Source organism: Telmatherina bonti (genome assembly GCF_933228915.1).
Source record: "Telmatherina bonti genome assembly, chromosome: 9".
NCBI lineage: Eukaryota > Metazoa > Chordata > Actinopteri > Atheriniformes > Telmatherinidae > Telmatherina > Telmatherina bonti.
In genome coordinates, this window is record NC_136627.1 from 30,715,354 (window position 1) to 30,743,277 (window position 27,924).

General features: G+C 39.2%; 1 protein-coding gene across 1 annotated transcript; it reads left to right on the forward strand.

The window, feature by feature from the left end:
- Positions 1–4,476: 4,476 nt before the first annotated feature.
- On the forward strand, positions 4,477–27,432 carry mtus2b (microtubule associated tumor suppressor candidate 2b; the record flags this gene model as incomplete). The annotated part of the gene is made up of 14 exons (XM_079246046.1): positions 4,477–6,279; positions 6,360–6,552; positions 7,808–8,020; positions 15,078–15,224; positions 17,464–17,562; positions 18,174–18,370; positions 23,169–23,235; positions 23,869–24,083; positions 24,226–24,331; positions 24,415–24,488; positions 24,584–24,682; positions 24,757–24,876; positions 26,877–26,974; positions 27,225–27,432. 14 exons carry the CDS (start codon positions 4,477–4,479, stop codon positions 27,430–27,432), a joined length of 3,639 nt encoding a protein of 1,212 aa, XP_079102172.1.
- Between the last annotated feature and the right edge of the window lie 492 nt (positions 27,433–27,924).

The window sequence follows — 27,924 nt, forward strand, 5'->3', positions numbered from 1 at the left end:
GTTAACTGTAGATGGGGTCAGCGTGACTCCTTGTTTATCCATAAAAATTAGGAATGATAAAAGAGAAATGTGACATCAGAAATGCCCCCTCATGTGGTTTAACAGAATCCATCCATCATACTGCTGTGTGAGAACCAATAGGAATGCGGGGTAGAAGCAGGTGAGAAGGAATCTGGTTTATCTGCTTTGTTCTGCAGAGGGACATACTGAAGCAGCATTTAGTGTGTTTGTGCTGCAAACAGACACATGATGTATGTCTTTGGACTTATCTGCCTTTCTCTGTAGATGTGTAAAGGTGTGTAAAGCAAGGCAGAAATTCAGGTGTGTTTGGAGCAGGTAACAATCCCTCTTCTTACAGGGATGATAAGGCAGGGAAGATGGAACTCACTGAGAGAACTGTAGAAAAGATTTATGGCACTACATGAAGAAGCACTAAAAAAAAGCTGAAGGGGATGTCCAGATTTACACTACCAGTAAAAAGTTTGGACACACTTTCCTATAAAATCCAATGGGAGAGTGTGTCCAAACGTTTGACTGGTAAGAATCAGGAAAGGAGTCCACTGTAGGCCCACTTCATTTCATCCAATTGTTTAAAGTAACCTTTCCCAAACTCAGGGGAGATAATTTCAGAGGGTTGGCAGATCATTGCAAAAAACAATTAAAAGTTAAACACATTATTACATGAACAATACATTTATTACTCATGCTATAAATCTGAATTTGGAGTTTATCTGTAGATTTATCAGAGAAGCTGATTTTGGGCATGAAAGTGCTTTGTTGCAGAGGTGAACTGAATCTGCCTAAAACCACTTTTTCTGGCTACTTTATGACATTTTTTATATTTTTCAAATCAAATTAAATGATATTTATTCATTATTCTTTCATAAAAACAAGCACCATATGCTTTCCATAAAAACCTGCAACACACACCTGATCACAATCTTTTTCACATGCACTCATACACACACAACAAGCATTAATATTAGTAGTAGTTTTAAAAAATTCAAATTTGGCATTTTGTCCGCAAGATAAGTTAACATAATCCACTAATACACACTTTATTCTTATATGAAGATTTTATTATTATTTATAATTTTATTTATTTTATTTTCATTCTTATTTTATTTAGCTTTATTTTTATTATGAAGATTCTGACAGTGTTCAAGCCTTTCATGTAGAGGATGACCACAGGATGATCCATTTGATGTAAAACACTCTTATATATAACTCTGTCAGTCGTTGGGTGGGCTCATGGCTTAAAAAGTGTGGGAATCACCAGTCTAAAGATATCATGTCAGCAAAGTTACAGCACTGTTGTCCCCTATCTTACAAAGCAGAAACCTCCTGCACTGCACACTTTTCATATGATCTGAGCAAGTAAACAGACCCACTGGCCAGTTTTAGTTATATGGTCATTATTTGGCTTGAAAACAGTTTATGCTTTCATATGATATGCAAAGATCTGCTCATAATGATAAATTCTACAGATGCTTCCTCATTTATCACCAAATATTTAACGCGTCCACACAGCATCACAGTGATCAGCTAAGCTGTATTATATTACACTTTATACAATTCGGTATGCAGGTCTGTAGGTCATCAGGTATGAGGGCCTGAGGCTGCATGGTGTATCTGCAACACTGACAAGATTCACCAGTTTTCACTCAATAGCTTTGAAAATGAGATATTTGAAATTATTAGTGCGGCCACTAGTTGACGCAGCTGCCACTGATGCTTTAGCTCCAACTGTGCTCGATGACACATTATTGGTTGTAATACTGCATATGCAGCAGTTGTGTGCAGAGAACGACTGTCCTGCTAGCTGATTGTTGTACAGGAACTGCTGTTCCACTCAGCTCCTGGAGTATTGGTTGCATATCTATCAAAGAAGTACTGCAGTTTCAAAAGGTACTCCAGCTGGACATAGACATAGTTTAAGCAGCAGATGAAGATAACTCAATAAATCTATTCAGCTTCAGCTGTAGCGGCACAAAAAAACAGCTGCATCAGTCATATGCACAGCCGTGTACTGTCAGAGATGGACTGCATGCATCAGTTGGAGATTCACATAATTTCTTCTTTCCATTTTATTTGTATCACTTTGGTTTAACTCTGGGGTGCCTAAGTCCTGTCCCCAGGATCCAATACACCTGAATCAAATGGCTGAACTCTCTCTTCCACATGTCATTCAGCTCTGCAGAGGCTTCGTGACAATCATGTAATCCATCATGTGATCCAGTTGTGTTGGAGAAGAGATGCATCCAAAAGTTGCAGGATAGTAGATCATGAGGACTGGGTTTGGGCACCCCTGTTTTAACTGGACTGGACCAAGTTTTCAGAGAATACTGTGTGGGAAAACAAAAATATCACACAATATTGCAAACCAGCACACAGTGACACATTATCTAATTTCAGCTTTATAGGGCTTTCAGCTCTGCAAACAGCTCCTGTGTCAGGTTTTATAGTGTGTTTTGTCTTTGGACAGGTTCTGTCATGTAAAACTACCTTTTAGTGATTAAAGAAATGCAGCACTCACAAGAGATCATCAGATAAAAGTTCAAGTTTGGAGGGTAGATTACTACCTCTCACTGCTAACCAAAGAATCAAGAGAATTAGCCGCCACCTGCTCCCCCTGCAGCACAGCATGCAGCCATTACAGCACGGTCACACAGCTCTCCTGAACAGGCAACAACATGCTTCTTGCCATGTCAAACAGGGATGAACGCTTGTCTTTGTGTTTTTTGGGATCTGTCATGTTTGATGTATTTGCCAGAGTTTTCAGCAGTAAATTTAACAATAAATCACTACAGATGTAGACAAAGCTGTTTAAGGTTACAAACACACTGTGTGACGCACACATGTACAGTTGTGCTCATATTTATTCACACCCTTTCATTAAAGAAGGAAAAAAACAGCTGCCTGTAAAATAAGCTGATATTGACTAAAATAATAATAAATAAAAATTTTATGAAAATCATTACAACATTTTCTAATTCTGGTTCAATAGAAATATTTTTTTAGCAAACAAATAAGATAATTAATAACCTATTACATCAATCATAAAGTAATATTTTGTTGAACAATGCTTTAATGTTTCCGCTCCAGTCAGGTGTTTTCTGTTCCTCTCAGTCAGACTTCTGCACCTGTTGACAGGTATTTTGTCCCACTGTTCAACAGAAAAGTGCTCTAAATTGTCCAGGACCAATTTGTTTGTTTGTTTGTTTTTCTTTTTTCAACTCAATTAAATGGAAAAACAGTGTCTTATATTACTAAATTATATTTTTGCAAATTTTTAGTTATTGTTCCTTTTTGAAGTCTCCAGTTATTTGCGTGACAGTTGTAAATTCAGCCTTTTCTTTAATGAAAGGGTATGAATACATATGAGCACAACTGTAAATGCAAAAACAAAGTACAGACAACAAATGTTTTATGATCCAACAGAAGAATAAAACTCATTATGAAGCAGAACTTGCTTTCTCTCAGAGCTTAATGGTCTCCTGTTTCTTGACAAATGATGTCACCGTTAAAACCCTACCTTTATGGCTTCCTCTTGTACAGTGAGTCAGATTTTAAATGACAAATGAGTTTCAGTGACATTCGCCCTAGTTTGAGCTTTTGTTGCAGCCATATTTCTGGACGGCCTCTGCAACTCAGTGTGATTCTCTTCCATCTAGTCATCATAATGTGTCACACTGCTCATATACGCACAAAAGTGCTGTTTAGGGGCTTTAAAGTGCTTTGTAACATTATAGAAGCACACTGAGATTTGCTGAAATTATTCTATTTTTCATAAGAGATGTAAAAATGAGATAATGGCAGAAAAGATAATAGCTTTGCTCTTTTCACACGTTGGACTGCCTTGAAATCACGTTTACTGTCAAGGTCTCGAAAGAAGAAGCCGTTACAAGTGCTGAATAACATGTTAGCACAAATAGAAAGTGTTGAGATAAACGTACCTGAGCCATCTCTACTCCAGCTTGGTTTGGGTATGTAATGCTGAAAGCAAGTATTTGTTGTCCCAATACTGTTTCATATTTATGACTATTTTACTGCTACTATGCTTTTGATTGCCAGCTATTTGCTAACAGAACTCATTGATTGATATGATTATTTTCCAAAGAAAAATACAAAGGAACATTTGGTTTTCAAGTCTTTTTTTCTCAGTGCAAACCTTAAGGGAATAAAATAGTTAATCTTACTGAGTTTTTATTGTTTTTTTGGTTGTTTTCATTCTTCTCTCTTGTTTGTTTCTTTTAACAGGCCAACAACACCAGACCTCATGAAGATCCATCCCCCAAATTAGCCATGAAATCTGAGCTTCTGATTCCTGGCATATTTGAGAAACATAAAAATGGGCCCCTGTTGTGCCACAAAGATTCTCTAATGGGTACACACACTTTTTTCATAACTGATAACATGGAGGAGTGACTTTTAAAAGCCTCTTGAGGGTTCCATAAACTCTGATCTGTTTCAGCAATGTGTGAGCGAGAAGAGCCCTTTGACAGTGGGGAGTTAAGGAATAACAACCAGCAGGATGACATACGGGCTGCTGGTGATGCAAATGCCAATGACATTCAGACAGAGGATGGCGGGAGAACTGGTGATACCCGCTCTCTGCTGGCACTGATGTCTGAGACGGCTGAGCAGGACAAAGTCGTAATCTGGGGGACAGACTCTCAGTGTGACGACCCTGAGCTGGCTGAGTTTGAGATGCTAGAGTGTCAAGAGCTGGAGGCTTATCTGGTTGAGGAGGGGGAGGACTTCGTTGGACTTGCAGAGCGGAAAGAGCTTCAAGAACAACCCTCAGTATGCAGGAAAGCCACAGCAGAGCAGGCAGCAGATGATAAGCACCAGGAACAAGGGAAGCCAGTTCTGCCTGTTGCTACTGAGCAGGAATCAGCTGCCTCTCGTGTCTCTGACAGTAGAGAGGTTTCCAGAACAGAGGTGAGCTCTGAAACGGATGTCTTTGTGACCTGTCTGTCCACCATTTCAAGCATTACCGCTGCTACGCAGATGACGGACTCGTGGAACGTCGCCTCAGCCATCTCAGAGGACCTGACTCTGGCCTCTCAAGCTTGCAGCACCGTCTCTGAAAGGGGCCAGGCCTCTCAAACACCCAGTCATACCTCCTTTATTTCTGGAAAAAGCACAATACACCAGACAGATTTGGATGTGAATTTGAATTCAACACATCGCTCAGAGGATGTTGTATCACAGGAACCGCTGAACAATGGAGTTTTATGCAAGGATGTCAGTGACGAGCACAAAAAGAACAATAACCTAAGAAATGAAGCTGGTAATACCATTTCGGAGGGAGATTGCGATTATACCGAGCATGAAGCTTTATCCTCTGCAACAAAGTTCCTTGAAGAAAGCAACATTAAAATGGATAAAAGCACACAGGCTGATGAAAGTCATGATTTGATCAGACCAGCCAAAGCAGGCACAAAGGGGACTCAGTCATTGATCGAATGCAAAGCCGTAAAGAAAGAAGGCTCATTTGATAACACACCGAAGAAACAAAACTCTTTTGACAAGAGTATCAAAAGGCAGCCTTCATTTAACAATACTTTAAAGAAGCAGCACTCTTTTGATAACACCTTAAAAAAACAAGGCTCCTTCGAAAACACAGTCACTTCCAGCTCCTCAAGTCTGGAGAGGAGGAAGCCCTGGGGAAGCCCTGGTCGACCCGCAACACCTACATCCCCACGAACTACCTCCTGTTCTCCCAAGAGACAACCAACTGGCTCTCCAGCCAAAGTCCAGAGTACAAGAGCACTGAGCCTGGAGCGCGGTGACACCTTTCATAGAGGCGCAAGTCAAGCTTTCAAACCTCCTGTTAAGACCAGTTTGTGCAGTGGCATTCCCAAACCTGTTACACCTCAACAGAAAGAGATCGAGCCCAGGAGACTTTCGCCCCCACAGAAGCCCAAAAACGTCCGACCAAAAATCATCACTTATGTTCGTAAGAATACGCTAGCGAAACAAGACATTGATGTCCAGCAGGAAGTCTCCACACACCCACCGAGGTTATCCTCTTACACCCGTCCACCAGCTCACAAAGATTCAAAGGCTGTTCCTCAATCGAAATCCACACCAGTGCTCTGTTCCTCCAACCTGCTGTTCGACAAATATCGTCAGGAGATGCAAAAGGCAGGATATTATCCTCAAGGGGCCGCTGTAACCGCAGTGAAACCACCAATCAACACCGTCCCCCAAAGGTTGGCAGGGAGGTCAATGAGCTTCCATGATGAGATGTCCAGGAAACGTATCCAAGAGGTGAGAATTAAACTCTTAATTGATACTGATCCCAAGCAAATTTGACAATAACTGGTTGTTTTCATACTATCCCTTATCAGCATGCTTCCCAGGAAGAGGGAAGTGTTTATCGCTCCCCCCGAACCCTGAGGCCTCAGCTGGGGCTAGGGGCAGTCACAAGGCAGCCTGCAGCCAAGACCAGGGCTCTGCAGATGGGCCAGAAGTCGGCTCCAACCTCGTGTCAGTCCGCTCAGCCAGCCAGGGTGTCCACAGCAAGCCACCTGGATGCCACAGGTGAGCTGGTCATCTGTTGCCATGGTGAAAAAATAATAAAGAAACAATTTGATTGCTTTTTTGTGGGATTTTGTTTATATAAAACAACAATTAACAAACATCTGTTTCATTACTGCCTTAGCTGTCAGATAATGAGTGGTAAAGTTATATAAAACCATTGTCTGAATAGAAATAGCACCATAAAGGCCGATCAAAAAACAAAACTACCGGTAAGCATTTTATTACTAATAGCACTTATTGAAATCACACACAGATGACAACAGTCACCATGGCTTCTCTCTTCTTCACATCACACCAGAGACAACACTGACTTTAAAACAAACACAACAGAAATGATTTACATATTTACACTTTTCCTCTTGTCAATTTTTCTACAGTTTTACATTTATTTGTGTTACTATTTACCCACTATCCTCACAAAACCAACTCCAATTTTGCCCATTTTGGCCACCATTGGGCGTCAAAAAACATCTTCTGTGATTTATTCCGTTCTATGAATAACCATTGTTTTCGTTCTTTTCAGAAACATACACATTGTCCCTGTCACTGATCTTTTTCTGCTCCTGATTGGACATTGCCATAAATTTAAGCTATCTAATTTATGAAAATTGAACATGGCTTCATCACCATTCCATAAAAACGGTGCTAAGCAACATAGGAGCAATAGCAATTATTTTTAATATGAAAATATAATAAATAATTCAGTTACCATGGATCATTAAATTTATCATATAGTCCATAAATAAACACATTTTGCTGCTGGGTTATAACCTCCTGGATGGGATATAAATGCCTGAAAAACCTGAAGGTTAAGCTATCGATCACAATTTAACTAACAGAAATACACACTGCTGTTTGGGAGAAATTGCTGGCAATCTAAGCAGCAGCTCTTGGGGACATTTTAAGGGTTAAAACATTTCTAATCCCCCTCACGTGCTTCATAATTCTTTGCACATCCCTGCAGTGAAGTCATTTATTTATCAAGCTTCTTAGGCTTGCTGAATAATTTGCCTGATTTTTCTGCCAGTCATGTTCAGGGTTAGGTTTGGCTGACGGCCTAACCTAAAGTCTTTGAAGTGCAAAGCATTTTTAGAGCAGTAAATCTTACATATCCTCCCAACTTGCACAGCACATTTCTATCAGCTTTCAACATTTAACCCCCTGCCACATACAGTTGTCATTAAGTCAAAGTTCTTACACAAAGAGGTAAAATATGACGTTTTCTTTGCTACTGTTTTTATATTTTTCAACCAAGGTGTGGGAGAGCAGAGGAGGTCGGGTCCAGAAACAACCCCCAAAAGCTTCCTGCTTAAATCAGGCCAGTCGGGTCTCCGTCCTCCAGGCTTCTCCACCCTTCCAGCTGCCAGACTGGTTGCTTTGGGTTTTGTCCGCAGCTCAAGTGTTTCATCAGTGTCCAGCAACCAGTCAAATGAGAGCAGCCACAGCGATCCCTGCCGACCCTCTCAGCGTGAGTGCCGTTGTCTTTGTTCATTTCCTGTGAATGAAGGTTTCTCTGTCTGCTTGTGCTTCAGCTTAAAGGGGATCAGACCATTTCATACATGAGGCAGTGTTACACTAAGGTCACGCTCCTCAGCCTGCATACTGGAGATTCTTATGTAGATCTCAGTTCAATGCTGCCTCTTTTACCTTCCTGAAATATTTGTTGGTAATCCAGTGTTTGAGACGCAAAGATAACATTTGACTATATGTTTTATTCTGCAGAAAAGTTATTACTGAGACAAGCATCATCATTCTTATATCCTCTAGCACAGGATAAGTTTATGATCTTGATAGTGGTGACTCGAACATGCTCTGAGGAGCAGTGAAACTCATTCATTCATTCATTCATTCATTTTCCGAACCGCTTATTCCAATTCAGGGTCGCGGGGAAGCTGGAGCCTATCCCAGCTGGCTTTGGGCGACAGGCAGGGTACACCCTGGACAGCTCGCCAGTCCATCGCAGGGCCACACAGAGAGACGAACAACCACACTCATGCTCACACTCACTCCTAGGGGCAATTTAGAGTGACCAATTAACCTATCATGCATGTCTTTGGATGGTGGGAGGAAGCCGGAGCAGCAGTGAAACTCCTGCCATTTATTAGCTTAAACCAATATTTCAATTTTTCAGATATTATTTTCATTTAAAAATATCACAAATGTTTTTTTCCTGGCAAATTCTGTAATGAGTTACCCTGAGGATCCTTAATACAGCCACACACAGGGAGTTCTGGACAAATGACCAGTTTATTGGTGGAGGAGTATGAACAGAAGATCAGTCCGGGGGAATGGTCTGCAGAAGAAACCAGGCAACAGCTGGGAGGTAAACAGGATGGCAAAATACTCGTCCAGGCAAAGACAAGGCTCAGAGATCCAAAGACAGGCAGGGTCGGTAACCAGAAGATCCGAAAAGTTGCGGTGTCCGTCGAGGGCAAGGCAAGGAGGGTAATCCAGGGGCATAAAGCAGAAGGTCGGCAACTGAGGCTCAATCCGTAGAACGCTGGAACAAAACTAGACATAGGTCTGATTATTATCTGGCAGAGAAGGAGGGATTGGAGGGAGCTTAAGTAGGCAGTGAGAGAAAAGGAAACCAGGTGAACTGAATGAGGTAGCAGAGGCAATTAGGAAGCCAGCAGGTGGATCGAGTTACCAATGATGAGCGCCAGGAGATCAGGGTGGCAAAAACATGACAAATTCTACAGTTAGGATTGCAACCTAACACAAAAGCTGTTCATGTTGAAGGAAATTCCTGATTACAGACAGACAGAACCTGCTGAAGCCCTTTCAGCTCCAACAAACCAGCAGCACCCGACACTGAAAGCCACCAAATATGCACACAAGTAATGTACAAACTGTTATTACCCTGAATAAACCAAGATCTTATTAAATTGATGAAAGATGTTTGCGCACCAGATCTCTCTCTGAACAGAGAAGCTGTTTGCAAATCCTTGTATTACAGTTCTCCAGCCCCAGACAACCAATGCACCCACAGGCTTTTCAAATCAGAAAGATAATTTAAACGGCATTTCTGGGATTCTGTACCAAATTTTACCTCGTATTTCCATTTAAACTTCTTATGTGCTTAAACATGTTTTTCAATCAGGCCCATATTGCATATTGTGCAGCAACGACATGAATGACAACCTGGCAACAACCACGAGGAAGAAAATGTACAGCAGACAGGCTGAAACTATCAGTTTGTGACAACATTATGCAAAGAGAGCATTCATAGCAGTCGAGTGTCCATGTTATCATATCCACTCGACACACCAGGAGGTTTTGTTTCCTGTCTATGTGACAGCAGCTAATGCAGTCAGCTAATCTTTAATACGCTGAGATCAAGATAACCTTTATTAACCCCAATGGGGCCCTCAGCCACCAGAGGGCATCATATCTGACTCAGTGGGGAAAACAACTTAGTGTTGACAACTAATGAGGTTGTAAATGAAAACATTGCATTTTCTGTGCTGAACTGCTGTGTTCACGACAACAAAAGAAGAAGTTGTCTTTTCTGTCTGCATCAAGCTGCTTTTTTGGCAGCAAATATCGAGCTGCAGTGACTAAATGGATTCCTACCAGATAGTAAAATGTTTTGGAGAAGCTCAGTCAGCATATAGATGAGTGGCAGCTTGCATGGCAGCATTTCCGCTTTGGCAAACTCTGTTGGCTCAGATAGCAACTGTCAGATGCATGTCCGGTGCAGCCGCATTCAACAGGGATGTGTTGATGTCGAGCACATGCTCACGCGCAGCTTATGAGGACGCTCAGAAAGAATATTAATCAGCTGTTCACGTATGCAGTTCATCTGTGGAGCTCAGCTCTGTCCATTTAGACATTTTTTTTTATCTTTTAGTTGGTTTGAAGCTGTTTGAAACCCACCATATGTTACTGCTGAAATTATGAACTTTTACATGGCAGTTTACAGAAAAATAACCATCATTAAACTTTTTAATATGAAGAAATACATTTTAATGTGGAAAAAAGAAAGAAAAACAGTTTCATATATATATATATATATATATATATATATATATATATATATATATATATATATATATATTTAGCTTAATTCTACTTTATTGACTGTTTATAGTGATTTATTAAACACAAGCACTTCAACCCAAGGTTCCACCCATTAGTTGAGTAAATGCCATCCAAATCAACTGGTTAGCGACTGATTCCTTGTCAGCTGTAGTTGTTCAACTCATGCAGATCTGTATCAATAAGTCCAACCTGCCATTCACAAAGTTGGCTGAAAATACACAAGGAGCTCTGAAATGTGTTGAACCCTTGTTTTGTGTTGCAGTAGTGCAGTTGCTACAAATTTCTGCAGGAGTGTGTTAGGACGGCTGTACTGCTTTTGGTGGTTCCGGCTTGGGGGGCATGCAGTTTGTGTTTGAAATTTGTCCTTTTCTGTGTTGCTCTGAACAGCAGTTAATAGCCTCTGTTATATCTTGTTGTTCAGCAGTTGCAGCTGAGTTTGTCTTCTGGGGACCAACAGCAATTTCTTGATAAACACACCACTTTTTTCAGTGCTGGTGTATCCACTGCCGGGTTTTATGCTTATTGTTAACTAAGGGAGTGTCTATGAATGTTTATGGCTCAAGAAAATGAGGTAGAAATTAAGCTGTGTTCCTGTAGTTCCTGTTTTTCTGTGTATAAGAGCTATAAAAACCATAATTATGCACAGCTACCAAAATAAATGCCTGATTGCGTTGCTTCTATTTCTACTGAAAGTTTTAAATCTGTTGCAGTTTTTCTTTGTGGCCCTTTGGGTAAAGACTGTACTTGACAAAGTACAGCAGGAAAAAGGAACACCAGACACAGTTTCTTTGAAAGGCTTTGATACATAATCACTCTGGTAATTACAGGGGATTTTTTTATTATCATTATTTTACTCAATTTTCTAAAAAAAAAAAAAAAAAAAAAGTCATGAAAGCCACAGTTCCAGACTGTCTCTATTTCAAGTGTTTTATTAGTCCAGTTACAAAGCCACATCTGGAAATCACTTGTGATTGAGTAAACAGATCTTTTATCAGAACTAGAATAATTTTATTGTCATTATACAAATGCATTGGATTTCTCCTGCTGTGTGTAGCCGCATAGCAAAGACCAGAGGGCTTTATTCATGAATTTAAATCCATATAAAAATATTTTGTAGAAACTAGTGGGTGCTGTAGGCCAGCACCGGATCCCAGCAAGACCAGTATGCACTAAACCTACTAAAGGCAAAGACTGCAGAACATTGGGGGAGTAAACCGCTATGTTACCCCCTTACTACATGTTCCCAATATGCCTCAGCTCCACGCCCCGAAAGAGTCAGTACTTCCTCAACTGCGGACCACTGAAAGAAGAGTGGCCAAGTCCCCATAACAAGCTGCGTACATTGCTGAAATTTATAGATTTATTGATAAGATTAGGATGTGTACATTGTGCATGCAGTATAAACTCGATATTAAGTAGCTGGGGTGTAAATGAGAAACAAAATGCTTGCAAGAAATTGCTGATTATTCATACTACTTATGAAGCCACCAGCAGAGTCAAGTCGTTGTCCTGGTTTCCTGCTGACAATCAGAGGACGCTTCATGTGGGATGGGGGTAGATTTGTACAGCACATGCATGCAGGCGAGAAACAAGCCTTTAACAGCGTGAGTCAGCCTACAACCATCTCCTTCAGCCAATCATCACATTGGCTCAGTCTTTGTTTCAGCAAGAAAAGAAGGGCTGAGTGTCCCAGGTGAATTCAGGCTGCTGCAGTGAGAAAAGTCAGCTGAAGGCAGCACATAAAGACTCGGGCAATGTGATACCAAATGTTATTTGATATTCTCTTTTAAATCGAAATTTATAATCCTGCAGCTGCGTCTGTAACAATTTTGGTCATAGTAGGGAATGAATGTGACGCCATATTGTATATTTGACTGCAACAGCTTGTTTCATCCATGTCTCCAGTCGTCTTATTCACAGGTTGATCCCTGTAACGATGTTTTTCATTTCATTTCATTTATTTAGATCCCTATTAGCACATGACACATCAGTAGCTATTTTTCCTGGGCTCTCCTCTATATTACATTATAAATTCTGTAAACTATTTTATACACCATGCACACACACAATCACACATAAACACACAAACAGAACATAAAATACAAAAGCTAAAAAATAGAGAGAAAAAAAAAAACAAAAACACCTAAATGTTCACAAAACTATAGCTCTTTTAGACTGACTAGACATACTTCAATATTATCTAAGCTCTTTCATCATCATGTCTGTATTGTTAAAAAATTAGTTTAAGTTTCTTTTAAGAACATTTTGTCTTATTTTCCAGTAACAGAAATCCTGGCAATCTATTCCATGCAACCATGTCCGGATAAAACACTGCTCCCTGAAACTGGTTCTGCCTAAAGGCAGAGCACACCTTATCCCGTTTACTTGTCTCGTACGATAACTATGTTGATCAGTAAAAAATTACTATATCCTGTAAATTACTTCAGGACTTTTTGGAACTATAATATTATGAATAAATAATAATTAAACTACATGTTAACTGTATTTCACCGTTAACCGTGCCAAATTTTCATGCATTGTAATTGTATTACTTCTGTATGGACAACCCAAAACAATCTGTGCTGCCTTATTCTGTGCAACTTACAGTTTATGTAAATTATTTTCATTAGTACTTGAAAAAACCACTAATGCATAATCTAAATAAGATAAATGCTAATGATTGAGCTAATCTTTTATTAAGCAACTGAGGAATGAATTTTTTGCAATATCTTATTACTTCCACACTCTGACCCATTTTTTTTAATATATTATTTATCTGGTCAATATATTTTAGTATCCACAATTACACCCAAGAAATGAACTTCTTCTACTTGCTGGATCACATTCTCCCCTATAGTTTAACATAATGTTGGTAACTAATCTTTAAATTTGAGGGCACAAGACCGTCCTTCACCGAAAGTGTTAAATTACCAGCGGTATAGGTGCAGGATGCATCAGCACTTCCGTTGACTGAGGAGCTGAATATTTCATGATCAGTAATTTGAACAGTTTGGTTTGTGACTTTTCTCTCACACAGACAGAGGAACCCTACATGCAGAGAAGTCGGTGTAGAAAAGGTTAAAACCGGTTAATCTACCTAGAAATGTTTTGAAACTGAAAAAAAAGAACCATAGTAGGTAAGAACCATTTACTGGTAGTTGGAAGAAAGATTTTCCCCCTTTAACTCCTGGTTATTTATGTATTAAAGCTTCTCATATGCATAAATGCCAGAGGTGTAACAAGCTGTGATGAATAATTTAGATGTTTACTAGTTATTACGGATATCTGCAGCCCTTAAAGATGACTGATTTTGTCAACATAACGCTCTGTTTTCATCTTTTGATAAGAAATTACTTTAGCAGCAGTGAATTTATCCCCCTAGAGCACACCAATCCATAATTTTGTCAGTTTAGTTTATTGACACATTCATCACACACCTTTAAGTCTAGAAGGAGGAAAAAATACTGTTCTTCTTCATCAGCGCTCGAGGCAAACACACATTAAAAAAGTGACAAATCAAAACACATTAACACACTGGAAAAACATTTCTAGGTTAAACAGGCTGGTAAGTATTAATATGTAACACAGTTATTGTTATTATTTCATAACATGAAATAATAACAATAACTGTGTTACATTGTTATTGTCAATGCCGACTTTTTTGCTACTGTTAGGAACCCAAAACATCTTTACCTCGCTAAATAAGCCTGGGACAACATTACAGTATTAGAAGAATGAAATAATCTGAAACATGAAATGATGCAAACAAATATATGAGTTGTTTAAAATCCCAACAGATCTGTTGAATCGCTCCCAGTTTACCTCACTGCACACTGCAGCTGATGAACTCATGTAGCGTTATGTCCATCCCTGTCAATCAATCAATCAATCAAACTTTATTTATGAAGCGCTTTTCCAACATAAAATATGTTACTCAAAGCACTTTACAGTTTAAAATCAGACATTAAGGAAACACACAGACAGACACATTATATAAAAAGATATCTCCAACCCCCCTTTTTAGATACATCTAAATGAGAAAGCTAAGTGCAGACGGACTAGTCGTGGAAACCCCATCCGAGGAGCCGTTTGCACCGGGGCAGCGCAATGGCAGGCACCAGTAGCACTGTACCCTATTCACCACCGCCATCCCAGTTGCAGACAGCTCCCACAAAGGAAACACTGGAAATACCATTTAAAACATATAAAATGTATTAAGACAAAACCTAAAATGAAAAAATAAAATAAAGTAAAATAAATAAATAAATAAATAAAAAAAACTAAAATATATGTATGTATATATATATATATATATATATATATATATATATATATATATATATATATATATATATATATATATATATATATATATATATATATATATATATATATATGTATGTATATGTATACATACATACAAATCGCAACATTTTGCAGTTTGAGTTACCACCAATTTTTCCTTCCTTCACATCCTTCAGATTCTAGCTGTGGCAGTGATGACACACCTCTACTTAAAGCCACCACGCTTCCCGGCGAAGTCTACCATGCTCAGAGCAGACCTCAGCCTCCTAACGCCCCAAGTCTGCAGCGCCGCACTCTGCCGCCACAGCACTGCTCCCCAAATGGTACTGATGCATCATACACCCAGGGGAATGGTGCTTAGGTTACGTGTGTGTGTGTCTTTTGTAGTTTTCACACCAGCGTTCAAGGTTACTCTGTCTTGTGATCATGTGATCCCTGTGATTGGATGTGTGAATGAGTGCTACTGGGGTGTCAGGAGGAGGTGGGAGTTTAGCACATGAACTGCTGTTAGCATGACTGAAAAACTGCAGCTTTCACATGCTGCTATCACGTCAGGCAACATTATTTATTAGCTCCGGACTATTCGGAATACAGTTAGAAAGTGCTTTCACAAGAAGAGATAGGACGAGTTTCTGTAGCTCAGATGGATTTCCACAAGGACACAATAATAAAGTTGATGATGTCAGACATAGCTGAAGGCTAGCTTCAAAGCTGGACTTGCTACAGACTTAAAGGTGCAGCGTGTAACTAAATCATTCATATATCATTGGAAATGGTTTTTGTCGGTAATTAATCACTTTACTAAAATAAATGTTGTTTTTATTATCTTAGAATGACATATTTATGTATACTTGCTCTGGGTCCACGATCGTGGCAACTTCCATATTTGTGCAACCATTTTTACGACGGTGTCTCTGAATGGACAAACAACTGTGTGTGTGAAGTGAAAACCTCTGAGCTTTACAACTGCAGTTTGTTTGTTAGATGAAAGACACCTAGAAAAAGACAGTCCATATGTACACAGTTATAGTAGTCATCACTGCACCTGAGGCCTCCTCATTCACCTACAGATGAAAACAGGTTTATGTTTGGAAGACTTTAATCCACTAATGGCCACCATTCATTAATGACAATGCTTGTCTCTCAAAGTCATTTCTATGTCTTCTTTATCACTAGATATCAGTAATTCTTTAATGAAAGAGGCAAGATCTTCCTTCATGTCTACATCCTTCATTAACTGGATGTAAATATGACAATTTCAAATGAATGTTAAATGGTTATTGCTATTATTGAAATTATTTTTCTTTTGTATTTTGACATTTCTACTGGAAGCTTGTCAAGATATTATCCACCTTTATCTTCGTGATTGACTCTTAGAGGATGATAAAAGAATATCATCATCACCTGCAGTGCTGCTGTTTGTGAATGTACACATTTGTTCAACTGCATTGTCATTCATTAAGATGAGTGAAAATGCATTAAATTAGTTCTTCTGTGTTTGACAGGACCGTAAAATCAATTTTGAAAGTGCAAGATCTAATTTCAGATTTGTATTTAAATTAAACCAAATTAATTAATAAACCAGTTGTTCTTTGTTCTGTTGTAAATGTTGCTTAACATTGCATCACATCAGTATAGTAAAACATAGTAGATGCACATCATTTTGCATATTAGTTATGCATGTGGAGTATCACCGCCATCTGGTGGCCATGCTGCATATATCAGCCCCATCCTTCTGAATCTTTGTGAACGAGTGCAGCTGCACCTGCTTCTAGTAGTCACTGTACCACACAAGGTACTGCATGGGACAGAATTCAGCACGTTATAAGCAAGATGTTGCTCTTTTATGTGTGAGAGTAGGTTCTTGTTTTTTGTGCAAGTGATTATTGTTGTTGTACATGCACGCTCTCATGTGCAGTAATCAACAAATGTAGAACATCATATCATGATACATAATGCAAGAGATGCTGGTTTTATCTAGTTTGTGCTTTGATATAAATAAATGGATCTGTCTATCTATCTATCTATCTATCTATCTATCTATCTATCTATCTATCTATCTATCTATCTATCTATCTATCTATCTATCCATCTATCTATCTATCTATCTATCTATCTATCTATCTATCTATCCATCCATCTATCTATCTATCTATCTATGTATGTATGTATATATATATATATATATATATATATATATATATATATATATATATATATATATATATATATATAGATATAGATATATAGCTAGCTAGATAGATATGTATAAATACATATATATGTATATAGATATATATATAGATAGCTAGATAGATATGTATAAATACATATATATGTATGTATGTATATATATATATATATATATATATATATATATATATATATATATATATATATATACATATATATATATATATATATATATATATATATATATATATATATATATATATATAAATTATCATGGCAATATCTAGTCAGAGGAAATAAGAAGTGTGTTTGCTATGTTTTAAATTTGAGTATTATTATGCTGATTAATACTTTTTCTTTCCTACACAGCCTTTAGGAAAAAGTTGGAGACTAACACAGAAGCATTGCTGTCACCAAAATCCTCTCCTAAAAGATATGCAGTGATTTCACCCAAACCGCAGTCCCCTGGTGAGTCACACCCACGTAAAGATGAACTGTGTGGATCTCATAAAATATCCAAGGTTCATTAGTTTGTGGTGCAAAGCAACCCATCAGCTGCTTTTCTGCTTTATCTGTGCTTCATTACCAGATTTTTACCCATGGCAGCCTGGTGTTGCCATAGCAACAAGCTGAAAAAGCCCTAATGCTATTATGGTTCCTTCGAGCAGCAATCCTGCTGGCTCAGATTACAATAGTATGAGTCAGCAAGTTCTGCTTTTAACAGACCATACTTACAGGACAAGAGCTGCAAATGGAGTTCTGGTATAATAAATAGTTATTGTAATATTGTGATTAACAGAATAGGAAGCTGTTTTTCCACTCCTGAGCTGTAAACAAAAGATTCTGCTGCTATTTGCATGGCGAATGAGGGAATTTGTCCACAAAAACTTGCTTGTCAGTTTCTGCTGATGAGACGATGAGCCGTTTTTTAGTCGATGGATTCTTATGAAATTGGACTTTTTTTTCCAAATAGTTTGGAACTACACAAAGCATGACCCAAAAGTCCTGTGCTGCTCTACATAAGACAGCATTTAAAATGTATTTGGTTGAAGTTATTCTCTTGCTCTTTATATTTGCAGCGTGTGGGGCGACAACAGCAGCTCCTGGTACTGTTCGGATGGTGAGGGCGCAGGAGCTGGACCGAGTTCTGATCCAGCAGCTGCAGGCGCGATGTGAGCAGCAGGACCTGCAGCTGCAGAGCCTTCAGGCTGAGTTAAAGAAAGCCGCCCTGTGCCTGGATGTTTTCAGCATCTCTACTCAGCACTTTTGTATCAAGGTAGGATATATCTGAGCTTCAGCGAGACATTCAGCATAGTCTTTGTCTTCTCTTTGCTTCTAAAGACGTCTAGATGCTAAAGCAAAGTTACAGCATGTGTCTAAGATCTCTTGTATAACCCATCAGTAATAAATGAGCTTCTGGAGGTCAACACTTTTATATTTTAGTCTTCATCCTTGTGCAAAGTAATTCTCTTTGGAGTTTGAACATTTTAGAACTGTCATGCAAATAGTTGTAAAGTTTTCATTATTGTTGGAGTTGTTGTTGACCAGCAGTATCTAACAGGACTTCTCATTCAAACTACTAAGAGAATTTTGTATTGAGCTTCAAAATGCAACCACAAAGCGTGTTTCATCCCAGTGCTCAAAGGAAACTTGTGGCATCTGGCTTCTGTTGTCAGCATTGCGTTGTTCACAAAGCCAGTCCCTTGCTTTAAGATGCGTTTCGACTTTTTTCATTTATCAGGAGTCACCCTGCAGGAACTGTTTTGCATAAAATACTGAGGACTTCCCAGTTTTTCTTCTTCAAATAAAAGAAAAAGGGCACTTTGTTTTTTTAACAGATGAAAATGTGAAATTTAAACACATTTTTCTTGCAATATTTTATCAATGATCTCCCCAACAGAAGCAGGGTGATTAACTGAGTGGCATCTATACATTTATGATCTTAGTATCTTATTCTTAAGATGATATATTTTCTTGTTAGTGATTAACTTCTTGATCCTGAAAAACTGCCTAATCCTAATTTATTCTGAAATATAAAGATATGCATCAAGCCTATTATTTTTTTAGTCCAGTGGGCTTCCATCTTTAGATTGTTAGCTTGAAATAATCACATTGTTGTGAATGCATCTTTATAACAATTTGGAGTAAAATAATCACCTTGGTGTCTTAATCAGACATGCTTTTGCTTATGCATTGTTCAGAAATTAGCCGTGTGTTGTGCTTTTCTGACCTTGGTTAAGCTTTTGTTTCTTTTCCTCTCTTGGTCCTCAGCCCCACCCAAGAGTTCTGTGGGAGATGATTAAAGAGATTAGAGCTCCCCGCCTGGGCATGGCAGCGCTTTCACATGTTTAGACATGGGTAGAATACTTACAAATGTCTTATGGGTGAAGAGCTGTATGTGAGACACTACTTTTTAGGTGAAAAGCAGCTTGAACAGCCTTTTGTTATCTCCTGGTTTAAATGTGTGCATGATCAAATTGACAGTATTGTCCAGGTTGATGTTTCTTTATGATGTTGCTCTTTTGTTTATGCTTAGGAGGCATTTCCACCATTCTCTGCCTGTAAACCAGTACGAAACAAGTAAATCAGTAACGAGTGACAACAGTGATGATGCCTTAGAAACAATCTCTGGATGCATGAATGGACATTTAAAAGATATTAAGTGTATATTTGATGTGCTGTTTGAGCTTTTTTTTCATCAGAAACTTGATATTTGGAGCTGCAGCTGCTGTTATTGTTTCAGGAAGAGTTTGCAGAAATAAACTGTCTGAATGAAGCATTTGCACGCTCTGAATTTCCCCTTTGCTTAGTAACAGAGCAAATATTCAGCTACTTATTGATCATATCCCTCCCCCATCTTCTCCTGCTCCATCCTTTTTACTCTTTAACCATGCAAAGACATTGGTTGTATGAGTATGTGTGTGTCTTAATGTGTGTGTGTGTGTGTCGCTCCTTGCCCTGAGTATAGATGCAATATGGGGCGTGTTGAGGGGGGTTTGAGGGGAGGGCAGGCAGAGTGGTGCTGTGGTCGATCGTCTTTTGTTCCAGAAGGGATAAATGATGATCACAAACCAGGAGAAAAAGAGGTGAGGCTTCGGTCTTCCCGTCTCTCCTCCCCTCTCATTCCCCTTCCTGCCTCCTCCTCCTCTGGCTCTCTTTCTGTATTTTTCGTTGCACTCGCGTCTGTCACCGCTGCCTCCTCAGCAGGCTAAGGGATGCTGCTATTTGCTAGCCCAGTATGGGCCACTGCTGCTGTAGGCTTCCTTTCCTTCCTTTGTGTTGTCGGGACCAAACGGTAAAGGCAGTGTCTTCTGCAGGCAGTAAGCTTGTTTCAGCACATAGGATTCCTTTATGTACTTGTGGTTGTGTGCATGTGTGTGTCTTCTGGTTTGTGTGTGTGTGGGGGGGGGGGTCTGTCTCTGTCTATATGCTGCTTATGTTCACTTGTTTCCTAGCGACAGAGCTGGCAGAGAGTGAAAGCTCTGGATTATTCTGCTGAGTCAAAGCTGGCTTGTCTGTGCCACTGTCCATGTTTAGAATATTACACAGCATTATTTTACATGATTTGCCTGCAAAATTCTTTTTTATATATATATTTGAACAACTAATGCATAATCTAAATAAGATAAAATATTCTATTTTATATTTTCTTCATATAAATTGATTTATTCTGATAACATTTTACTGACTGGCATGGTTATTTTTTTTCTCTCTCTTACATGTCAACCAACTTACTGAATTGAGAGGAACATTTTTCTCAAACTTGAAGCATTGTTGCAGCAGCTTTTATCTTTACTGAACTCTGGAGGTCTTTAGGACAAAAAGGTCTGAACGTATTAGCGCTACACATTGGAAGTTGTTATGGTCCCACTGCAGCTGTGCTAATAACATGACTGCAGACTTCAGAGAGATTTATTAACTCATTAAATTGTTTCTTTTAAAATAAGCAGTTTCAACAGTATTAAAAGTCAAGCTTATTTTATAATGTGCAGTACTGCGCTGAAAGGATGTATTGTCATGTAAATATAAGTGGCTGCTTGTACCCTAACATACCAGGGATTTAAGTTTATTTCTCCTTTTAATGCTCATCATAAAAAATGCTGTGAACTGTAATTATAACCTTTTAAATTAGATTTTTTTGTGGGAATAAATTAATTTTTTTAATTGAATTTCATCAAATTTTGGATTAAACCCCTAAATGAGTTGCAAATCATCTTTTTTTCCCTCTAGATGCTACTGCTGATCGTTTTGACAAGTGAACGGTTAGGAAAATGGTTTATCTGCATTTTAATCAATAAAAGAAACAAAGTAAGTAATTAGTGTAGTTGCGGTGGCCAGGCTAAATATCATATGGAAAATTCAGAATTTATGTCACAAAACTCCCTGGAGATGTGAACAGGGCGGCGTCTGGGCAGGTCTGGGAGGAGTGGGATTAGATGTGGCCATGTTTCATCCCTCTGAGGTCATTGCATTTACCTCTTGACATCAGTATGTTCCAAGGAAGCCCTTTTAGCGGGTGACATCATTGCTGTTGTGACGTTATGTTGAGTGTGTCATAAATTTTTCACCCGGTGTTTTACGATGTCTGCTTTATCCGCAGGCAACAGTGTGGGCAGACTTCATGTCTTCTAATCATGATGAGGAGTCACGTTGACTGTGTGTTTTCAGTTGTGATAAAGGTGTTTGGGTGTAGTTGTATACTGAGGAAATACTCAATGGATACTGGGCAGAGTTGTGGAAATGCTATGCTGACTACTAAAATTGAGCCTTACACACACACACAATGTGTTTAACTTATTTTTAGACCTTTGGGTGTTACTAACTTTAGTAAAATACATAATACGGCAAAACTGTAGATGGCAATGACATTTCAGAATATTCCAGTTTGTGTTTGTGAGTTTGTGTGTGTGTGTGTGTGCTGCTCCTTGCTCCTACATTTATTACATTGCATAAATGTATATGTGTAACTCATAACTATGCTCATGTTGTTGTTTCTACTACAATAAAAGCAAGAAAGTGACTGATAACCTGTTATTGTTTTTGTCATTCAGGCATAAAAGTGAATAATAAAAAAATTCTTATGTAGATTTTTCTTTTTGCATTAGCAAATTTTAACCAACTGCAGGAATAATTGTTAGGTTCAAACAGCAGTTTCTCTTATCTATCAGGACAAGTACTTGCTGTCTGTTCTACAATCAAATATTTAGGTCACATAATCACAGAAATAACGGACGACGCTGATATGAATAGACAGCAAAGTATTTTATACATGCAGGCCAATTTGCCGACCAGAAAATTTTCCTGGTGTTCAGACAAGGTTAATGTGGGTCTTTTTAGAGCTTTTTGTACTCCTTTTTATTCTGCACCTTTATGGAGTCATTTTAAAAATGCGACCATCCGCAAACTTCAGGTTGCAAATAATGATTGTCTACGTATTCTTCTGGGGAAACCAAGACGGCATAGTGCTCGTGAACCTTTTTGTAATGCACAGCTCCTCACATTTCATGTTCTTTTGAGACAATTTATGTTTAAATTTATATGTTGTCTTGATGGTTCTTGTTATGGGATTATAAGAATGTTCACCCAGCCTTCTTTTAGTACCATGAGATACCAGTTTGCTATGTGGAAGCACTGGTAAACATGTCTCTTTTAAATATGTTTATATGTCTGTTTCTTTTTTTAAAATGGGCCCAGAGTTTGAATAAAGACAGAAAGAAAGAAAGAATTGTATCATCACGTTATTTCTGGTTTGGAAATCAAAAATGCTAAAACCTTTTTTAATCTAATCCTATTATTGGTGGTTTAAAAATATCTCATTGTGCTTTTTTTCTTAAAACATATAAAACAAACAAAAAAAATGTTAAATTGACAGTGCTCCAATGCTGGAAGCCTCAACACTTCATACCTTGATTATCTTGAAGGCTACAAGTGTGATGCACAAAGATCTGCATGATAATCACATTTATTCATTAATCTGATTAGTTATCCGTTAGAGTTTAACTGACTAAACATTTGCATCTATTTTTGCTGTCAGATCAGCTAAGATCAGCCTTGTGTGTGTTTTTGTGTTTCAGAGTGAGAGTGCCATTGTGAAGGAGAGGGAGTTGTCCCTGGAGCTCGCCAGAATCAGGGATGAAGTGGGTAAGTGCGCAACAGTGTGACATACAGAACCACAGAAAAGAGAGACACAGTGAGTGACTCACACCGCACCATACTCCATGTAAAGTAGGGTATGGCTGCAGAGATGAAGGAGAAAAGTGAGTCTTGGGAATCCACACCGCTAGTGGAAGTCTAGGTTTTCTGGTTGTTCAAGGCATACCAGTACCTATTAAAAGCCTGTTCTATAGAACATACATCTTCAGCTGATTATAGCAGCTAAATCCATCTGTCACATCTAAACAGAACATGAACTGACTCAGTTTACTACTAAATAATCTGAGGGATGAGTCAATTTTGACACAGCACAGTAAAAATGGCTGTAGCCGAGGAGGAAGAGCAGTCGTCTTTCAACTAGAAAGTTGGGAGATCAACATAGTCAGGGAAAGTCTGACATAGTCCAAGTGTCCTTGGGGAAGACACTTGGGCTAGATGCTCAACCCCAAGTTGCCCCAAGTCACTTTGGATAAAAGTGTCTGCTGAATGACTATAGAATAGAATAGAAAAACAAGTAAGTAAATTAAATTTGACATTTCTTTTAATGAGCTTCCTTTTGTAAGAAGTGCATGATCTAAACCTAAATCTGGTCTTCTAAGTCTGGTCTCCGGTGTTTTCCAGCTTTTAGCGTCGCACACTGGGAGCAGCTGCAGCAGGAGAAGAAGGATCTGGAGCAGCGTTTTGAGGCGGAGTTGCAGGGGTTGCGGGCTCAGCAGCAGAGGGAGCTGGGAGCGCTGGAGGAGCGGCTAAAGGCTCGGCACATGGTCGAGACGGAGAACCTGCAGGCCGAGCAGCGGGCGGAGATGGAGGAGCTGAGGTTCAAACAGCAAGAGCAGGTACGTGTCGTCTGGGTCTTACTGCATACAAGATGGCGAGGTTTGCCCTCGAGTTGTATGTGAAGCGAGGACCTAATTACATGGGAGGGATGGGATTTTTTTTAAATAAGAAGAAATGATGAATTAAAATTGTTTGTTGAAGATTGAGGAGATGACTGAGAACCATGAGGCATCCTTGATGGAGATGGAGACAGCGCACAATGACACGCTGGCCACTCTGCAGGAGGAGCATGCCAGGACTGTAAAGAGTAAGACACTCTTTTAAAACATGATGTCCTTCCTCTTCTGCGGAGCAAGAAAAAAAATGACAAAATACTATTTCTGTTGTTAGACCTGAAAATGGCCCATGAACAGCAGAAGAAGTCTCTGGAAGAAGAGTTTGAAAAGATCCGACTTGCATTGCAGGTTAGAGGTTCTCTGTAAAGCTTTCAGATCCTAACTGTGCCAAACTTTATTGCTTTTGGTAGACTTCAACAAGTTCTTTTCCGTCCGGTTAACAGGATCAAGTGGACACGCTTACATTTCAAAATCGAAGCCTCAGAGACAGAGCGAAACGGTTTGAGGAAGCTCTTCGTAAGAGCACGGATGAGCAGATAGTGGTGAGTGCATCAGAAACACAGGTCTGCTCTGACGACAGAACCAAGGTAACACTGCTCTGCTTTTTCCTTTTTAGGATGCTCTGGCTCCATATAAACACATTGAAGAAGACTTAAAGAGCCTGAAAGAAGTTCTGGAGATGAAAAATCAACAAATTCATCAACAGGAGCTGAAGATTTCAGAACTAGAGAAAATAGTAGGTTTCAAGTTTCTACTTGAGTTTAGCATCGGATGAAAGATGATGCTTGTCTTTTATATGATGTTATTCAGCTGTGCCAAGAGCTGATTACTGAAGTCCCGCTGACACCAGGAATGTAAGGGTAATACCACCAAAATACCTCAGCATAACTGTGTCAGAGGAGCAGTGCAGTGCATCTGCCATTGACACCTTACTGCCTTCATTTGGATAAACTCATTCATTCATTCATTATCCTAACTGAATAATCCAACGAAGGGTTGCGGATAAGCTGGAGCCTATCCCAGCAGTCTTTGGGCAAAAGGCAGGGTACATCCTGGACAGCTTGCCAGTCCATCACAGGGCCACACAGAAACAAACAACCAGTCACACTCATCCCAAAGGGTAATCTAGAGCAACCAATTAACCTAACATGCATGTCTTTGGATGGTGGGAGGAAGCTGGAGTACCTGAGAGAACTGCGTACACAGGGAGAACATGCAAACTCCACACAGAAAGGCCCAAACCTTGCCCCAGCCAAGGATTGACCCAGCAACCTTCTTGCTGTGAGGCCACAGTGCTAACCACTATGCCACCATGCAGCCCAACTAATCCTTCATAAATTTAGAATTTGATTTGTTCGGCAAAAACAGTAAAGTCTGACTGATAAAAATCCCCTGAAATATCCTTTTAAAAAACCAAAAAACTCTTGTGTCTAATGGCATCACATGCAGATGGTGTGTGTACCACATTGTGCCAGACGACTTGCTCTGCCAGTGAAGGCATCTTGCATATCTGCCTGTTCTTTGAACTTTAAATCTGTTATTATTACTTTTTTTTCATTTGTGTTTTTTTTTTTTGTTTGTTTTATTTTGCTTTATACTTTGCCAAGGGAAGCATGATAGATATGATGCTCCCCTTGATATTCTGGATTCTTTTTTTATTTTTCTATTTATGTTACATCATTGTTTGTATTATAAAGTTTGCATTGCTGGACCGGACCGGAGCAGAAAGAAGAGGGACAGAAAGAGAATTGAGAAGAAGAGAAAACAGGAAAACACCTCGTAGAGAGAAAAAGAGAGAGAGAAAGAGAAAAAGAAAGACTGAGAAAGAGAACAACCTACATACATATGCATGTACATAAGCACACATACACACCCACTTATATATACACATATACATACACTTATACACGTTTGTGTTTTTGATTATTTTGCTTTGTGGAAAACTAATATTGCCAAAGCTGACAGGGGGAAGAAATAAAACAGAGGGTGGAAAAGGTAGAAAAAAAAGGGGTAAAGAGACAAAAGAACAGAGGTGAAAGGAGGGAAGAAAAAAGGCCCTGAAACACCAGAAGGCTGGGTCTGAGACCCAGGGATCCAGCAGCCCCACAGATCCCAGTAGAGCTGACACAGGGAGAAGTGTGCATCCACCCTGCCAAGAGCAGAGGAGGCCCTGACTGGATCTGTGCCAACACCCCCCACCCAATTCTCCAACACGTCATTTTAATCACATAACTAAAATAAAATTATTTTTCTTTTACTCGTTTACTATTTAATGCCATATGTATCACATTACATACACAGAGGATTATTGTCTCATTTTCTGTCCCCGCAGATGTTTTTTTTTTTTTTTCACTGTCAAATAACTCTGATGTATCAAGTGGTAATAAACTGTACATATATGCAAGTTATTTCTGTTTTATTTCACAAGTAAAGACTTCAGGGAACAAAGTTTAGAATTTCTGCCCATTGTTTCTTGTTTCAGGCTTTCCAGAGGTAATATTAGATTAACAAATTTAGTTTTAATCACTGCAAAAACACCCTTTACTCACACAAGTTCTGAAATTAATGTGGGCATTATTTCAACACCATATGTCCATAAAATAAAGAGATGTTGTCTCCTTGTTTTTATAAAACAACCCGTTAGATATCTTATCCTATCTATTTCCTGTTTGTGGTTTTCAGTCCTCATTTGAAGAATTTAAAGTTGTGCACCTCTCCATCTGTGTTTTTGAGCAGGCTGAAAAGAATGTGTACCTGGAAGAGAGACTGCAGGTGTTACAGCAGCAGAACGAAGACCTGAAAGAGCGAATAGACAAGAATCTGGCCGTGTCCCGGTCAGTTGAAATTCACCACGTTTACAAAGTTTTAATTCTGTTTAAACCCATGTCAGAGAAAATTATTTTACTTTCGGGTTGTAAATCTTATGTTACATATCCAGAATATATTTATAAAGATCAATTTGTTATTACATGTGAATTAACCGACAGTAGGTGGTTGTGATAAAGTGGGCGTTTTATGCAATAAGAGAACGGACCTGACTTTGGTCTCGTTACTTTTTTTTACTCATTTTTTCTTCTTCTTCAGGCAACTCTCTGCAGAGAACGCCAACCTGCAGGTGCACGTGGAAAAGGAAAGCAACGAGAAGAAGAGGCTGAGTCGCACAAACGAAGAGCTGCTGTGGCGCCTCCAGACAGGCGAGCTGAGCCCTCGTATGTCCCCCAGCTCCTCCCCCATCCATCGTCCCTCCTCCGGATCAGGCTCCCCTGCCCGCCCACACTCCTACCATCAATGACACTCTCTCTGGAAGCTCTTATACCAGACACTTTCTTCTACTGGTGTCAGAATCTTTTTTCAATCGATACATTGATGCTAAATTTTACTCAACTTTATGATGCGTTTCCAAAAATCAAACTACAAGAATTTTAATCTTGGACATGAAGTATTGTAATGATAACCCCACCTCTGATATTCCAAGAGGATATCCTCAGCTTTTTACTATTCTCCATCAATAACAGATGCACTGCAACTCCAGTCATTGTAGATTCAGAGAGCAAAGTCAAAGTCACAGTGCCTCATTTCCAGGTCGTCTCCTCCATCTGCATCTCCATTGTCCTATCCAGCGCTCAGGATGATGGATGAACGAGACATAGCAAACACAAGAAGCGCCTTCTGCTGTCCATTCTGTCCCACCAGCAACGTCTACCAGGGCACAGGCAATACTTTTGAGGAAAGTCATCAAACTACCTACAATCCAAGTGTGGCTTCATCTCTGGGGCATGTCAAC